Here is an 18,527-nt window from a genome sequence, read left to right as displayed (position 1 = left end):
TAAAATGTGTTTTTATTCACAGAAAATTGAGTCAAACTATTGTTAGATTTATATAGCTATTACTGATTATTTGCAAAGCCCACTTACTTTGTACTGGGTCGAATTTCTTGACCATTTTTATACCATTTCACTTCCAACTTTGGGTCGGCCAGTTCCACAGCAAACCTTACTCTGCCTCCTTTATCAACCTGATATGCAGGATCAAGAATTTTTGCAAAAGCTGGTAGAGAGAAAAAGCAAAAACTATGTCAATATGTGCAAACATACGCTATGAACTTAAATAGTCAATGTATGTATAAGAACCTAAAACTAAATGAAAAATTGAGACTTGAAGTAGAAAAAAAATAGGAATCTTCCGAATTATCCTCTATATTTTAGAATTCTGTGTTAATTTATATATGATAAGATGCTTTAAAAATTTGAAGAGAATCCATGTGTTTTTGAAAGAAACATAAGAATTATTGAAGAACAAAGAAACTAAGGGTTGCTGGAGGGGAGGTTGGTGGGGGCATGGGGTAACTGGGTGATGGGCATTAAGGAGGGCATGTGATGTGATGAGCACTGGGTGTTATATGCAACCGATGAATTACTGAACTCTACATTTGAAACTAGTGATGTACTATATGTTGGTTAATTGAATTTAAGTTTAAAAATGGAAGAAAGAAAAGAGAAAAGAATTATTGAAGAGCCTTTAAAAGTGACTGTCCTAATTCTTCAGGAAATTATAAAGCCTCCAAATGAAACTGAACTTGAAGAACATGCCTATTCTTCTGGCATGATTACTATCAGGATTATTGGCATTATCTTTGTACTTCTTGTATGTCACAGACAGTTTTTTATCACAGAGTTTATGAGATAAATTCAATGACTCATAAGATTAAATTGAATGCCTTTGACTAATTGAAATAGTGGGCTTATCAAAGTTTTTGTACTGTGGAAACTTGCCCAAATAATGACACATTTAAAACACTCCTTACCTATATACGGTTAGGAACTCAGGATTTCAAAACATTTTAAATAACAGAGAACATAATAGTTTAAAAAAATATTGTCTTTGAAAGGTCCTAAGCAGATATTAACCTCTTTTCTTAATTTAATAATCTTTCCCTGATTTTAATTATAATACTCATTTAGACAGTTTGGAAAATACATACAAGTATGGAATGCCTCATGGAATTTTTATGCTTGCATTTCCATCATTCCAATTTTGTTATACTTGCTTAAATAAGCTCACTTCTTCATATTTTAACATGGTAAACACTAACTTTAAAAAAGTTATCTATCGGGATGTCTGGGTGGCTCAGTCTGTTAAGGGTCTGCCTTCGGCTCAGGTCATGATCCCAGGGTCCTGAAATCGAGCCCCGCATCCGGCTCCCTGTCTCCCTCTCCCACTCCCCCTGCTTGTGTTCCCTCTCTCGCTGTATCTCTCTCTGTCAAATAAATAAATAAAATCTTTTTTAAAAAAAGTTATCTATCATATACCTCAAGACATCAATTCAGAGCTAAGCGATAAGAATTAGGCCAGTGTGGGGAAAAGAGATGTTCACATGTTTGTGACTGTACCATCTCAGACACCTCTCAAGAATAAAACTTCTAAAAGCTTTGAAGTTTGGAAATAGTGGGAATGGCTGAGTTTTGTAAACACAGCATAAACAAAGCACTTCTATATTTCTCTGGGCCCAATTGCTCAACAAGTTTACCATGAGGTTTAGAAATAAAGGGCAGGTTTTTTTAAAGAGGTGGTGAGAGACTTTAAATTCTATTTGGATACCCAGGTTAGGTGCCTAAATAAATAAATAAATAAATTCTATTTGGACCTTAACAAACAATAAACAATAATAGGATTGATATGTTACCTTGATGTGTCACAAAACGGATAACTGATGATGACCAAGTACAGGAAATTCTGAAGAGCTTATGATCAATTTAAAATGTATTTTTTTTTAAATTTAAATCGCAACATCTTAAAGCATTTTTTGAAACATATTTAAAACCACAACAAAATGCAGTCACTTCAGATCCCTATGCAGAACAGCATAACTGTTTTACAAAATATTCTGATACCTGCACTGGGTGTGATAAGTGAATTCCCCACTCCCCATTAAATGGGTGGAAGAATATGATGGGTATGGTAAAACAAAGAAACATCGAATCTACTCTGCCTAAGTAAGAATCAAGAATTTGAGAGGGAGGGAGATGTGGAGGCTGGAGAAAGGGGCCACTGAGAAATTCCCAGTGACAGCGAAGGTATGTGATGTTCCATTACGTGTTCTATGTGTTACTTGCAAAGTAAATCTCCATTACCTTAAACCTTCACTAGCTGTCGACTACCCTCATGGCTACTGATGTGCAGAGCAGCGAACTACTTCTCCTGAAGCCAAAGGTAAGGAAGAGAAGCTTAGCGCCTGCAAATTTCCATCCCATCCATTCCCACCCCAAACCCAGCCAGAGATATGAAGATGTGGTCCGTAGAGGAGGCGGCCCCCGCAGCCACGCCCCCCCCCCGGGGGGCTCACCTGCGCTCTTCTTCTCCACCCTGCGCATGCGCTTGAGCCGTTTGAGCATGCCACGCAGGTCGGTGATTCCATACTGGAAGGCGATTTTTTCATACTCGTTGGGGTTCGCGTTCTTCAGCAGCTCCCACACGTCTACCTCGGGTTCTTCCTCCTGCTGCTTCACCTCCCTAACCCGGGAAAACCATTTCCTAGTTTAGTAGCCGCCCACCGGCCCTTAAGGACAAAGAAGGTCGGAGTATGGTACGGATTTCTCGGTTCAGTGTTAAAAGCCCTGTTTTTAAAGCCTGAGTACTTAGAAGCCCACAGTCTCAAGGAAACTTCCAGGCAGTTAAAGATCAGATGTAGGCACTTATATTAGCACTCTCGTTTTCCTGGTTAAAAATAGAATATTAGGAAGGGAGAAAAATAACAAAATATTCTGAATATGTTTTTATTTTCACTCGAAAGTTTAAAGAGAAGATGAGATTTTGAGGAATTTAAGATCGGTTGTCATCTAGGATATAGATACTGAAATAATTTCGAAAAGTGGGTCGAGAATGAGAAGATTTAAATACTGGTTTATGAAAGAAAAACGATCTCTTTCTACCTTCATTATTGTTATATGAAGACAGTACGAATAAGTATTTCAAATCTTAGGATTTTGCAAATAGCATTTTCCCTACCATATTAGTAAATGTGCACACCAATCATATTTTGCTGTTTTTTGTGCAAAAAAATTTTTGAAACTGCTGTAGGTTTTTTTTATTTTGTTTTAAATATGATTTTTGTTGACACATTCACTTTTTAAAATTTTTTTTCTAAATTGGCAGGGGAAAAGGAAAATGAAGCAAAAAATTCATTCATATTTTATCTTAAAGCACTATCTTGAACTTTTCTGAAAGCAGGTTGGGTATGAATTATAAAAATATAAATATTAAACTGTAAAGCAAATGGCTAAGTTCCAATGAACAAGGGGAAAGTAACTTCTTAGTGTAATTATCAAAATTATGACCCCAAATTTTGATCACTGACTAAAGAAGATACAGAAAATACAAAGAACATACAGGAATAGGAAAATATAAGATTTAAAATACACTTGTCTGTCCTTATTTTTAAAACCAATAAATGAAAGAAAAACTCAAGAATAAACACTCTTGAGGGAAAGAGCCCTAATGTAAATGAAAAATGTAATTTAAATTGATTTCCTTTGTTGGCTAAATAGTCCTGATTTTTTTTTTTTAAGATTTAGTTGACTGTTTTTATCATGTTAATTTGGAAATGTTATAGTGACTACTTATTGTGAATAATGCTGGTTTGGATATGATTTTCCAGGAAAACTGGTCAACACATCTTAAACACCAGTGTGAAAACAGATTCATGCTATCATGTTAGCAAAATTACACCTGTTTCTGCATTTCTTTAAGGAAATACCAGATTGTAATCACAGGGAAGGGGAGGAGAATATAAATATTAACATAGAATTTAGGGTGGAGTTAGGCAAGGATGACTTCTGAATATCTAATTTACACTGTCATGGAAGTCTTTTTGCCCGGTGGAGGAGGATGCTGAGGCAAATCTCCTGGAAAAATGGAAGGAAGTGAGAGGTCATTGGTCCATTAGTAACCTTTATGGGAAGGACTGGGGAACACCATTAGAGAAATGTTAACTCTTAAAACTCAAGACACAGGGCACCTGGATGTCTCAGTAGAGCACAGGACCGTTAATTTCAGGGTCATGAGTTTGAGCACCATGTTGGGTGTGGCACCCACTTAAAAATAAATAAATAATAAATTAATTTTTTAAAACTCGAGAAACATGCATTATCTTCATATGTCACTGAAATAATAACTACACCCTCTATTGACACAGGTAAATTGAAAAGTTTAAGAAAATTGTCCTGAAGTTGGCATATTGGTAATAACTTGCCAGATCTAATAGGTCTACTGCCTGAAAGCAGTCTAAATTTCAAATACATCCTTTAAATATTCTGTAGGAAGTCTTGGAGAATTGCAGTTAAAATGTGTCTGTGTGTACCTATATATAGTCTGTGTAGATGTTTCTTTAGCCACTTTATTAATGCTCTATTTTTGTCATATTCCAATTCAAATATAGTTCCCAAACTGTAAAAATATGCCATATTACATTGTGTTAAATTTGTATTTTAACGAAGAAGAATTATGTACACATTTCAACCATCCTCCTGACACTGGTAAAAGGATTCAGATACCAAACTAGATTAAATAGATAGCAAGAAGCACAAGTCAAACACTGAGACATACCTAGATCCATGAGGTGAATATTTATATAAGGGAAGCCAATATAAAGATCATCATTTTCAGTGTGATTTCTTAAGTCAGTTTTATTGGCAGATTCATAAAACTGATCATCCTCACCATTTTTTTTTCATTAAAACACTAAAATACACTTCACTCTACCATGTTCTTAATCTTATCAAACTTGGTATATACATACCAGTGGCTTCTTGCTTATTCCTTCTTTTTCTCTCCATTACTTAATTCAATTCCAAATTGCAAGAAGTATTCATTATTTTTTACTAGAATGTGAGGTCAAGGCTCCCACCTGTAGCATTACCTTAACTCATCCAGAACATATCTTTACTTACCATGTGGCTGCACATGGCCCTATCTGCATGGTTATGTTAAATTACAGTAGGGAGAAAAATTCAAATTCTGTAGGCACCACTGATGCCTTTTCAAGCACTGGGATAGACCTATATAACATTCACAGTACTTTCATCTACATCAAAATTTCTGTAACTTTATGGTCCTAGTAAAGTACAAAGCAATTGTAGAAATTTTACATAGAATAAAACTTTCAAATATATATATATATATATATATATATATATATATATATATATATATATGTCAAATCCCATAACAAGATACTGCCTAATAGATTTAATTTGATTTAGTTAATGTCTATTTGAAATACTCTGGCTTTGTTCAGGTCAGGGAGATCTTCTGCTGTAGAGAAATGTTGGTTGTAAAGATTTTGGTTGTAGGGATTTTGCCACACATTCTTGGAGGAGTAGAAATGTTGCCATTACCACAATGAAAACACATGCAATTCATGAATTAGTAGGGAAACACAATGATTTCTAAAGTTATACTGGTAGATTAGTATAGTATATTAAATGAATATAGTCTTTTGCTAAAAATGATTTAATTATGAGTCAAAATCATAATTAGGGGATGTAAAGAAAATGAGAACTGGAGACCTGTTGGCTGCCCATTTTTTTTCTAATAATTTTTTCTTTATTCATTTTGATCATTCATTAGATTTCTTTTACTCAGAAAACTACTGGCAATCTGTTCTTTTTTCTTTCTTTTTTCCTTCTTAATCAAAGCATGGGGTTTAATAATCGATTGTGTCACATCTTGATTGATTCGTGTGTGTGTGTGTGTGTGCACGCGTCTCTATTATTATGTCTTTTTATGAACATAGGCTCTTCAAGGGAAGTGTCACATTTTTGGTGGGAGTGAATATTTGACACCTGCTATGAGCCAGCCTCTTACATAACTGATTTAACTAGTTTTTGTTCGCCACATTTATAGATGTGGAAAACAATCTCAGAGAGGACGTGTAATTTGACCAAAGTTATGCGGTTAGTAACTATGAGAGTTGAGACCTACATCCATGTTTTTACCACTACCCTTTTCTTCCCACAAATGTGTATCCAGGCACAAAGAAAGCATTTAGTGTTTTCCTGGTTGAGTAAATGTATTCGCAGGAGGAAAAAACTGTTCTCTTCTCAAAGTGTCAATTTGTGTTATAAGCCAAATCACCAACTTCCAAGGCAAATTCAGAGTGGTATTTCTTATGTGAAGTCACAGGAAATGAGCTGACTCAGAGGGAAACTTGGATTTAGGTCCCTGCCCTGTCTCTAATTCGTGTGTGTGTGACTCGGGGTAAGTCACCTGACTTCTCCGTTCTTTGGTTTCTCATCTGTAGAATGTTCTCACTGAGGGTCACTTCATATACTATTGCTTTAAATAAATTTGGGAACTTAATAAATATTATTGAAACTAATGATTATTTGAAGTATCCAAAGAGTGAAAGATGTGTTTGATACTGCCAAGTTCTCTTGATTGGCTAATATCCATTGATAATTAATAAATTGCACCTGTTAATATTTCTATTCTCAACCTAAATATTTAGAGCTGGGGGAACTTTTTATTCACAGGGACTTGGATAAAGCCATCCAACTAAACTGAGAATGAATGCAAGTCCAGCTTATTACTACTTGTAATTTGTTGTGAAGCATATTTATACTTAATGTTTCTTTCGTAACCATGGAAAGCACTAAAAGTAATAAAAAGTGAATCTGAAAAGCTAAATGAAAACTAATATCAATATTATATATTATTATTTTAGAATCATAATTTTATTATTTATTTACAAATTTGGTATTTAAATAAAATCCCAGCAAAAATCAAGTTCTTTTTGTTGCACTATAGTAAATACCTGGATATGTATAGCTTTATATGTAACACATATATATATTATGTGATTTTATATATGCATATATGGGCAGAAATCCTGTAAGATGGTTATGTACTGAATATCCATAATGAAATCTATAAATTTTATTGTAAGAGAACAATGTTAAGGGAGTGTGAGTGATAATACTAAATATTTATTTCCATTTTACTACTATATTTTATCTTTTCTAAAATGCATATTTTTTGACATTTTAAACATTTTAAATAAGGTTGTATCTTATAATCAATAGTGTGTCATAATAAACTCTTTGGAGCAATTTTTTTCATTGCTTAGTGACTTATGAAATACAGATATATATTCAAATGAATTGTGTCTTAGATTTGATGTAATACAGTTAATCATAAATACTATTTTAAAGTTGATCTGCCATACACACACACACACACACACACACACACACACACGCCTGCGGAGACTTTTACCAAAATTGTGAAATTGATTTTTTGGTAAAATATCAAAGGCAGGACAATAGAGGCTTTTTTTTATTTGATCATGACAAGGAATCATGATTGAAATGATAGAAATCATCAGAGAAATCAGAGACTTCTAGGTATTTAGGTCTTCTGCTTCAGTTTTCAGATCTCCTCATCCCCAACTAAGAAAATATGTGAAGACTCATGAAATATTTTAAAAAGAAGGTTAAAAAGCATCAGCTAAAATCTTTAGCAGATTAGTATGTAGTGATTTCCTGTCTCTTTCTTAGTTGACTCTGTGTTATATTCTATAAGCGAAACACATTTTAAGAAATGAGAAATTCTTCGAAAAACATCCATTTAAACTTGACTTCTCTGAGTGGGTGTCTAAAAGATTTCCAGGCCACAGAGCCTCACTCCATCGCTCGGTTCTCACCTACGTTTCAGGAGACCACTAAAGTCAAGTTCCCCTGCATCGTCTTGACCATCGCCACTGTCATTAACAAAAGAAAAGCAAATCTGGGTTTAATGCTGAGACATATACACAAGAGTTTCCCCCAAACACTGTACATATAACGTATATGCAATTTTGTACTGGCACACAAGTCATGGGACTAAATCAACACAAACTATTTCTTTTCACACAAGTGACATTTTAAGTTTTGGAGTATGTACTTGTGGAAAAGTAAATGTGAGGAGCTTGTGTTACTCTACGACTTCAGAAGACACATTTTTGTAGATTGCATATATAAAACTGCTTGGATTTGTGTTAAAACAGAGTAACACAAATGCACTTAAGCCAAGCAACACAAAGTACTTTGTTTTTCCAAGTTGGGGGCTCTAGAAAACTACCTATGTAAAAAGCAAAGGACTTTTGCTGATCTCTGTTATGCAGGTCAGAGATTGGCTTGGAGGACGAAGTATACCAGTGTCAAATATATAAGTTCAAAGCTTATATTCAAAGGTAACTTCTTTGTGTCCATCAGTAGTTGAATCAGATAATGTGATACCAACATAACATAAAAATGGAGCTAGTGCAGAGCTTTTTAAAAGATGCATTCCTTTCTGTTTTGAAGGGATTTCATTACAAGCTTTTCATTCTCGTGTTAATATTTATACCTTTTAAAATGTATTTTTCAAAAATTTGTCTTTGAGTTACTGATGAGCCCTTTACTAGGAGTACTTTCCTATCGAGAAATGCATCTTAAATTAGGCATGCTGCCACCTTCATGATTTCATATAAACTCTAAATAGAAGTTATGGAGCTGATATTTCAGTGGCACTACATATTTACTTACATGTTTAATTTTGTTTCCTGCTCTTTACAAATGTTACTTATGGTTTCTAAGAAAAGAGTCTGCGGGTTTAAAAACAGTGTGTATAACACGTAAGTTATAAGAATTAAACTCAAATAATGTGTTTTTTCAAAATTTCTTTAATAGCAGGTATATAGAGAAGACCTTTTGAAGTAAACCCATTTCTATTCTTTTAAAGCACAAAATTTAGTAGATTACATCTCCCTCTCTTAGAATATGCTTGTACATTGGACGAGCATACTTTTGGACCCTTTGCATTTGCTGAACATGGGGTGAAGGGAAGGTGGAAGGAAAGTTATAGGAATTAAGGTTATGACTTAAAAATATCAATTGATTGATCAGGTAATATTACATATATTTTTAAGTAATTAAACTTTTCATTTATTCATAATTTAGGAGAGAAATATGCCTTTTATTAACAGACTAAATCATTGCTTTATAATAGTTTGGGATGACTTTCCTTATTCAACAAAACTAAGTAGATTCAGTCTTAAGAAGAACAAAATATCTGTTCTCATTAATGAACTTATATTATGGAAAAATTAAGTGCAGAGAGTAAAATAATGTCAGGAAGGGGCTAGTTACATTTCTCATAGTCTAGAAAATTTTTTTCATTTCTCTTCCTTGTTCCCCTGCCCCTTTTTTTCAACTTAGGCAATTGCAAAATAAATCAAATAGGTATCTATATTTTGTCTTTCTATAGTGTTCTTTATTCTGGCAGACTCAGTGGTCTTTCATTTAGTAATCCAATATTTAAATAGTGCTAACTTCAGTAAATAGCTACTTAATTGTGGTTTTTCTGGACACATGGTTAAATAACTCTATAAATAATTTCTAGATGAAAAGCAATATAAATAAAAGTTTTCTGACATTACTTAACTAATGCTATATTATTTTATATCTTTCTTGGCCAGCTGGTGAAAAATAATGCAATTAAGGAAAAAGCCACATATGAAGACATTAAGAGTATGTTTTTATAAGGCAACTGTAAAACCTGAAAAAATGGGAGCTTCACCATGACAAGAATATTCTAAAAAATGATCAGTATACACTTGATTTGACATTAAACTTATGGCTTTTCTAGAACACTAACCTTTGGGTACAGAGTATGTTTGACTACAGTGAAGAAGTGCTCTCTCTGAAATACAGAGTGTGGAGGAAGGGGATGTGTGCTTTGAAAACTCTCCACTTGCACATTATACAAAAGCTACCTAGATTCCCCTTTTGAAGTTACCTTCTCTTGAAAGCAGATCTGATGTCAATGTTTGGAGTAGTCCCCGTAGATTCTTTGAAAGGAAAGAAAACAACAAAATAAATACCCATTAAGTAGGCAATTTTGTGCTCAGTTCCTTTCCAGGCTGTGGGGATTCTTTGGATGGAAGGAAGGCCAGGGGAAAGGAGCGAGGGGATGGCTCTGCTCCTGGATGGTTGAGCCGCTGAGGTCTCATACCTCATCCTCCCTTACACAGAATCAATGTGGGGACTGCAGTAGTTACCCTATCCAGTTGTCACTCCACCTGCCTTCCCACTAGAATCATCTGAAGAACTTTAAAAAAAATCAGCTTCTTGATCTCCTTGTTGGAGATTTTGATTCACCAGATCAGCGACGGGCACCAAGAAGTCAATATTCCTCAAAAGCCTTTTAGGTGATTCTCAGAGATGCCTGGTCAGGTTGAAGAGGTACCGCTCAACACCATGTTCCCACTCAATACAGAAATCTCTACAGTACCTCCAGGATCACCCAGCCTTTATTTGACATCTCTTGAGATGGGGCTCTCACTCACACCTTTCCCAGGCTGTTCACAGAGCTTTAATGAAAGAGCTCATGCTAAAGTTAAGACAAAAAATTCAGCTCCTCATAATTCTTACCTTTAGATTCTAATTTGTCTGAAACACTTTTGTGTGACAGCACTTCCCCTATTTATGAGTTGTGTATGCCTGGCCTCCTTCACATTCGGCTGACTAGGGTGTGGTTTCTGCGTTCTTCAGCCTCCTGGGTACCGTACTCCAGAAGAGATCCAGGTTGATGTGTGGTGACCATGCCCATAGACATTACTCCAAATGTGGAACAAGTAGCATGTTGCAGAGAGTAGTGTTATTTCCTAAACCTAGGTCCTATACCACTTGTAATAGCCCAGAATTAAATTATATCAGCTTTGTTTCTTGTAGGTTTATCACACTTCAGATTCACCTTAAGTTTATGAGCTTTGCTGCCAAGTCAACTTTCCCTTTGTATACTTATAGAAGTGTTTCTCCCCCTCCCCAATCTACATGTACACCTTTACATTTACTCCTATTAAATTCACTCTGGACAGTACACAGCACATATGGATGGAGAACTTCCCCATCTGACATTAGTCCTTATAAAAGAAATCCTCCCTTCCACCTGGATATCTTGACATCCTTGTACCATATGAAATTATTCCCAAACTGGGGTGGGAATAAGTGGACCCAATGAAACAGGCATGTTCAGTAGAAGAAAAAATGGCCCCAGGCCTTATTTCGGAGATTGAAGGAATATAGGTAGCATGGAGAAGAGATACTTAGCAGTAAAATCCCTGAAATTCCACTTTAAAATCACTTCATAACAATTTAACTCAGCAGGCTTCCTGAGGCTACCACAATCACAAACACCCAGTTTGAAAGAAAACTTTATTTTCAAAATCTCATAGTATTAAATGCCTTCTTCTCCTCTATCCCCTCACACACCATGAAAAAAAGCCGCATCTATCCAGACAAGAAGACTCTCTTACCGTGTACTTCAAGATCAAATGTGCAGCTGTCAAACTTATCCTTATAGGTGACCTCACACCTGTAGTTTCCTGCATAGTTCTCTTTGGCCTTAATGATCTGCATCTCGAATGTGTACATCTGCAATGAAACGCATCAGGCGCATTTCAGCCCCACCTTGCCGACAGAAAGAAGCTTTCACATTTTGATGATTTTCAAAATTCCTCAGCATTGGCTTAAATTTGTGTCTATATCTGGGCATTCCAGCCCAGCTTTCTCAGCATAGGAGGGGTCAATGTGCTTCTCAGCTCCTGGGCACAGCAGGGCAACCATGCTTGAGTGTAGACACCAGGAATGGTAATTCTAGAGAGTTTTCTGGGACTGAAATCTCTCAAAACTGAACCTGAAAATGACCTTTTCTCCACACAGAAGAAACGAACTAGCCAAGCCCCTGTGCCAGGAGTTAAGGGCCATACCCGAGTTTGCCTTTCGAAGGTTTCCTTCAGCTGGAGGTGCTTCCCAGCTTTGCTGGCCAGGTCCATCCATTTCCCTTTGAACCATTTGATGGTGGGTTTTCTAAGAAGATCTTCAGCCTTGACTTTGGCTATAAAGGTGATATTTTCACCTAGAAAAAGCACAAGTGATACAGACTGTGGCTTAAAAATTGCTATTTGTTTTGAAAGGAGTTACAGAGGATTACACTGTATAGACTATGATGTGCCTGGTGCCCCTGGAGTTGTGCCCTGAATTTTTTATGCATGCCCTAGGAGTCCTTAGGATACTCCAGCTTGTTCTGCTTTTGAAGTTTATGAGGCAGAAAAGGAGAAATGGGTTAATCAGTGGAAATAGTTTCTGTTTGACTTTGTCATATATATATGAAATAAAAATAGAAAGCCTCACAAATGTATGGATTTTTTTCTATCCTTATTAGGTAGGATGATGGGAAGTCTAGACTTACATGACTAACTATGACTAAATGAAACTAATCTTTTTGAAATCAACCTGCCTATCTGTTTGTATTGACTGACTGGACCCTAAGGACACCAAAACTCTAGCCCAGCACTTTGGTGTCTTCCAGAAACACAAGGGAGCAAATATTTCCATCTACCTGCAGTGTGCTTCTATATTCTAGACCTGAAAGAAGTAATTTTAGAATATAGTCAGTCAGCTTTGTGCTCATTTGTTCTGATCACAATATATTCCTTATAAAAATTTATTTCACAGGGTACCTGGTTGGTTGGTTAAGCATCTGCCTTTGACTCAGGTCATGATCCCAGGGTCCTGGGATAGAGCCCCCCCCGCCCGCAACAGGCTCCCTGCTCAGCGGGGAGCCTGCTTCTCCCGCTCCCTCTGCTGCTCCCCCTACTTGTGCTCTCTCTGTGTCAGATAAATAAATAAACTTTTTAAAAAAAATTTATTTCACCAAAATTCCTGGACCCCCAAGTCCTCTCTAACTTACCACCCTGTTTATTTCCTTCATGGCACTTGGCTTTTGTGATTATCTGTTTGTTTAATTTCTTGTTTTCTTCTCCTCCCATTAAGACGGTAAGTTCTGAATGCTCACATGCTATACTCAGTGTTCAGCACAGTGCCTAAAATAGGGTGTGTAATCAATATTTTTTTAATTAGTAGCTCCAAAGTTGAACCCCTGTCCCGCTAGTTTCCTCTGAGATACTACACGTTATTATACAGTGTGTACGCAGATTTGTAATCATCTTATGGAATGAGCATGTCATAATGACAGCAAACACTGCCTCAGAGCTTTAAGATATGCCAGGTGCTGTTCAAAGTACTTCACAGGTAGGATCCCAATTTTACAGATAAAGAAACTGATTTGAACTCAATCTGGCTCCAGGGTCCAGGCATTCAACTACTATGTGCTAAGGGTTCCTGAAGTGATAGCTGTCACTCTCCTTTTCAGGTTATAAAAAGCAGGATTTAGTATGTAAATACAGTAGAATAGTATTCAGCCATAAAAAAGAATGAGGTACCAACTCATGCTACGGCTTGGAGGGACCTCGAAAACATTATGCTAAGGGAAAGGAGCCAGACTCAAAAGTCATATATTGTGTGATTCCATTTATACCAAATATACAGAATAAGGAAATCCATAGAGACAAAGCAGATTAGTGATTGCCAGGGGTTGGGGGGGGAGAGTGGGGAGTAATGGCGTAGGGGGGTACATGGTTCCTGTTTGGGGTGATGAAAATGTTTGGGGACTGGATAGAGGTGGCGGTTGCACATCACTAATAACCACTGGTTGTTCACTTTAAATTGGTAAAGTTTATGCAATGTGAATTTCACTTCCATTTAAAAAGAAAAGCAAGACTTAATGCTTGGCGCTCACCAACTTTCACTGATCCTGTTTGAGGCTTTTCCACGAACAGGGTGGACAGCTGGGAATTGGCATTCTGCTTGTCTTGTTCCTCCGCAGCAGGTGATTCACCAAGAGACCATTCTAATGAGCAGAAGGGAGGAAAAGGTTCATTTCAGCACCAAGTTCTTCTGAGGCAGACTTACCTGGGTTTGTTGTTCTCGTCAACGCTGAAGCTTTCCTTTGTCTAATAAACCTGGATAAATATAACATCATTCTCTCCATCCATCTCCCCTGCAGCCATCAGTAGAGAGTGACAGATTCCCACTCTTATAGGGATGCCTCTTTCATGACAGGATAAAGAACATTTTCTATTCCTAGAAATAGTAGAACTTTCCACGTAGATTGTTACTCTGTGTTTGTTGCCAGCCATGGTTTCTTTGTTTCCCCATTCTGTCTGTCCCTTAACAGATAAACAAGGTGGGAAGTATATTAAGGCAGTACAATGTCATATTAGGTAAATGACTATAGCGTGCCACATCTATACAACAACAGAACTGGAAAAGACTAAAGGAATAAGTCAGTTGGCTGATCAACTGGGAAGGGTCAGACAGCCAAACCTGGCCTGGTATTTCTAGATTCCTTGCTGTTATATAATTGGATGATTCCATTAGGGTTGTATAAATAAGGCCATAGTTCGACAATTAAGTAACGGATCATGACCTGCAGGCACAAATTTCAAGAACACTAGGTGCATCCTGCAAGAGGGGAGAAACAGAAAAAGAAAAGTCAACTCTTTGAGGCTTTCCCGTGAAGAGAGAGAAGCTGAAAGTGAAGTTTATTTTCATTGTCTAGGCTGCCTCCAGGTGCTTAGCTGGTATTAATCAGCAGTCAACTTCATTGAGGAGGGCAGGAGAGAGAACTGTAGACATTCCCTCTGTCTCCAAGAGCTAAATGTAGAGAAGTTCAGTTTCAGCCACTTAGTAACTGGGAAAAAAATGCATGGGTGCCAGCTCTCTGTTAATGTTTCTTGAAAAGAAGGAAAATACATTTAGTTATTTTAGTTTTATGTATCAATCATGCTATCCATGGAGATCATCATTTTCATAATGAAGTTATACAATGTAGTCACATGATTATGTGTGAGCGGGGGAGGGGTTGGGGTATGTGTATATCTGTGAAATTCAGAGTAACAATGAATTGTGGCCACTCATATTTGTAACACCAGGGCAGGAGCTTGTATTGTTTTTCCTTTTTATACCTACAAGTACCTGCAAAAGTGCCTGGCCCATAAGGCCCACAGTAGGATTGTAGTAGGCCTAAACATGAATTTGTTGAATGAATTGTAGTGATTGCTGACAAGAATTTGGAGGCTTTTAGAAAATGTAATAAAGTTCTATGGAAATGTGAATTATTCTCTAACTTTAGCACATCCCCAAAGTGGAGATTTTCAGTTTCTTAATCTCTGTGTATTTGCTAATGTTAAAAAAGATAGTTATAATGACCACAAATCTGTGGTATATGTGGTTAAGTTCCTGTATTTGTGTGTGTGTCTTGCAAAATTAATTATTTATCAATACATTAGTTTTCTTGTAAGAGGATACATAATGAAAGAGTGCTAAAAAAAAAAAAAGCTACAAACCGAATAAAACAAAGATTAGAATCAAAACAGCTTCAAGAAATGAGGTCATTAGTGACTATATTAGGATAGGGTCAAGATGCCTTACTCCAGGCGAGTGCTCACCTGAATCTTTTCTTTCGAGGGCCCGACTACCCATACCTGAAAGGAAAGGGTGATTTGGATGATACAAGGGCAAGGAGTGAAAATGGAAAGCTGACTTCAACCTTCCTGGATTCCCCCAAACCCCGTCTCCCCTCATAATGGGGAGAAAGAACTAGAGTCAGCTTGGGTGGAAAATCAGTAGAGCTTCAACTCTGAAAGCAGCTATAAAAAGTATGTGTCTTATTTAAGAAACAATAATAAAGTAAAAGAAGTCAAATGTCTAAAGAACAGGGGATAATGGCATATAGCTAGAAATAGAAGACAAACATTTTTGTCCCTAAAATTTATATCCAAGATTTACTAATCTTATTTATTTCACAAAGAAATTCACCTTTTGTTAAAAAAAAAAATCACCGTTAAAGCCAAGGTTTTCCCTCCTGGCAGGGGCAAAACCTGGTGCCCCTGTTCTGCACACTGTCTTATCAAGTTTCTCTGCCTTTTCTTTTTCTTTACTGTCAGTTAACAATAATTACAATGTGGGGTAAGGGGTTGGACTCATCCTAACCTGGAGGCAGGGCACTAGGCCGGGAGGCTTCCTCTTCATCTGAAACAAGAAATAGGAATAAAAAGTCAAGAAGAAAAGGACTTTGTCCTGAGTAGCCTGCAAAAAGAGAAAGCTGAAAAAGAAGAGAACACACAAAACACTTTGAACTGATAAGTAAGCCTTAGAAGACTCGGTACCTGGAAGATTAAACTCAATATTTCAGACCAAAGAGAAAAATAAGTAAGTAAATGGGTGAGAGAATAGAGAAATCCAATGAAAGTGTAGATTGAGAAATGAAACTCTGTGCAAATGTCTCACGTAACTGTACATTACGAAAAAAATTAATGCTAAAAACCAAACCTTGCTTTTTCCGCCATCTTGGAGTCTGAGGAGGCCTGCTGGGAACAGAACTCCTATAACGCCAAATAATGTCTGGAAGGCTGTGGTCCAAGGCCATTTTTGCTGGCTATAAGCGGGGTCTCCGGAACCAGAGGGAGCACACAGCTCTTCTTAAAATCGAAGGTGTTTATGCTCGAGATGAAATGGAATTCTATCTAGGCAAGAGATGTGCTTATGTGTACAAAGCAAAGAACAACACAGTGACTCCTGGTGGCAAACCAAACAAAACCAGAGTAATCTGGGGAAAAGTAACTCGAGCTCATGGAAACAGTGGCACGGTTTGTGCCAAATTCCGAAGCAACCTTCCTGCTAAAGCCATTGGCCACAGAATCCGTGTGATGCTGTACCCCTCAAGGATTTAAATTTAATGAAAAGTAAATAAAGGTGTAGATTTGTTCTCTTGTAAAAAAAAAAAAAACCTTGACAAAGCCGTCAATAGAGGTGTTTTCAAGTTCTTATTTTGCAACTAAAGTCAATGTCAGATATAATTCATATACCATAGTCATTTGGACATAGACATAAAAAAGCATAAATGAATGAGAACTCATTCTCCCCTGACCCTGAAAACCTTGTGATTAATTCCCCTTTTTATATTTAGGAGACAAAAAGCAACATTGACTACATTAACTAAGATAAATAAATTTGTCATACTTGCTAAATTTACCAATACTTATTTTAGGAAATTTGAGAGCATTTTCCCATGATTATATTGGTGTTGGCCAATGCTGTATACTTTTTTAATCTTTATGAATGCAGGTTTGTAAAATTCAAAATATGCCTTATAGTATTTATGTGCAGAGGAACCAAATATTCTCTGTTTCCAAAATGTCTGAATTTCAAAGTGTCTTTACAATTTTAGATGCTTAAATAGGCATTTGGTGTTATCTGAATCTCTGCCCCTCATTTCCCAAAGCATAAAAATTAATCTTTGTACTTAAAATACTAGAATAGTTGTGAATTTCAAAGCACAAACCTATATGACTATATAAAATAGGATACAGAAAACATATGCACACAGCTGTTAATTTTAAAGTGCTTTAAAAAATTCCCAAGAGTTAAAATAGCATATTTTTATATAATCTATTAGAATAGTTACTACAAAGATTGTTTACTAGCCTGAAGTTTCTTTTCTAAAAATGCCACCCAGGAATATGTTTTATTACTTTTTAACAAAATAACGAATGTAACATGTAAAGAAATTTAATGTCTTATCTATGAAATCCAAGAGGGGATTCACTGAACACTGTGAGATTTAGGATTCTTCAGAGGAAATTCTCTGGGGTCAAGGAAGCTTGGAAAATGCTAAACTAAATAAAGTTAAATGCATGTATCTGGCTGTATTGTATGGGTGTGCCCTTACTGAAGGGAATCACGAAGACTGCCTTGTGCTAATGGGCACTGACACTGAGGGGTAGAGACAAAAAATGATCCAGCAGTTAGCCTTTCCCAAACTTTGTTCATTTTTCAATCCTTTTCTCCTGGAACATCCACTAACATTCCACAAAACTGTGCATTTAGGGAAGTATAGGTATATCTGAGCTATTCCAGAACCCTGTTAAATAATCACAATTTTGGGCACCTGGGTGGCTCAGATGGTTAAGCATCTGCCTTCGGCTCAGGTCATGATCCTGGGGTCCTGGGATCTAGTCTTGCATTGGGCTCTCTGCTCCTTGGAGGGCCTGCTTCTCCCTCTGCCTCTCTCTCTCTATCTCTCATGAACAAATAAAATCTTTAAAAAAAATAATCACAATTTTACATAACCAAAAATAAAATATCTTGAGATTTTTCTATATTATTTGCCATGCATTTAATTCAGTGTTTAATATTTTATTCTTGTAACCTATCCAGAGGCTTTTATTTACTGAAATATGTAAAGAATCTTGATTTAAAGTCCTGTCAAAATTCTTGAAAATGAAGTTTTAAACCTCAAGCAAATCCTAAAAAGGAGCTTCTTTATTATATGTAAAGTAGAAGCTAGAACCATTTTGAGTCAAATGATCACTTCATTTTAGGCAGATTTTGTGGTTGCTTGTTTGCTTTGTGCTCTGCACATAGTGAATTAATAG

At 36.4% G+C, this 18,527-nt stretch overlaps 1 protein-coding gene and 1 pseudogene across 1 annotated transcript in view; one reads left to right on the top strand and one right to left on the bottom strand.

The window, feature by feature from the left end:
• Positions 1-15,575, bottom strand: part of MYBPC1 (myosin binding protein C1) — a 55,935-nt gene extending 40,360 nt beyond the window's left edge. The window contains exons 1-8 of the mRNA XM_088025668.1: positions 15,540-15,575; positions 13,829-13,939; positions 11,958-12,106; positions 11,505-11,622; positions 9,986-10,037; positions 7,872-7,928; positions 2,517-2,683; positions 88-220 (exon numbers count right to left, since the gene is read on the bottom strand). Coding sequence (XP_087881794.1) covers positions 88-220; positions 2,517-2,683; positions 7,872-7,928; positions 9,986-10,037; positions 11,505-11,622; positions 11,958-12,106; positions 13,829-13,939; positions 15,540-15,573 — 821 coding nt within the window. The 5' untranslated portion in view covers positions 15,574-15,575. The remainder of the gene's footprint in view (positions 1-87; positions 221-2,516; positions 2,684-7,871; positions 7,929-9,985; positions 10,038-11,504; positions 11,623-11,957; positions 12,107-13,828; positions 13,940-15,539) is intronic.
• Positions 15,576-16,480: 905 nt separating this feature from the next.
• Positions 16,481-16,871, top strand: LOC114222989 (large ribosomal subunit protein eL33 pseudogene; annotated as a pseudogene).
• Positions 16,872-18,527: the final 1,656 nt, after the last annotated feature.

Source organism: Eumetopias jubatus, unplaced genomic scaffold (genome assembly GCF_037043125.1).
Source record: "Eumetopias jubatus isolate StellerSeaLion01/CBP00866 unplaced genomic scaffold, mEumJub1_p1.0 scaffold_8, whole genome shotgun sequence".
Lineage (NCBI taxonomy): Eukaryota > Metazoa > Chordata > Mammalia > Carnivora > Otariidae > Eumetopias > Eumetopias jubatus.
Note: the sequence above shows the minus strand (reverse complement) of the source record. Positions and strands in the feature narration are given on the sequence as shown.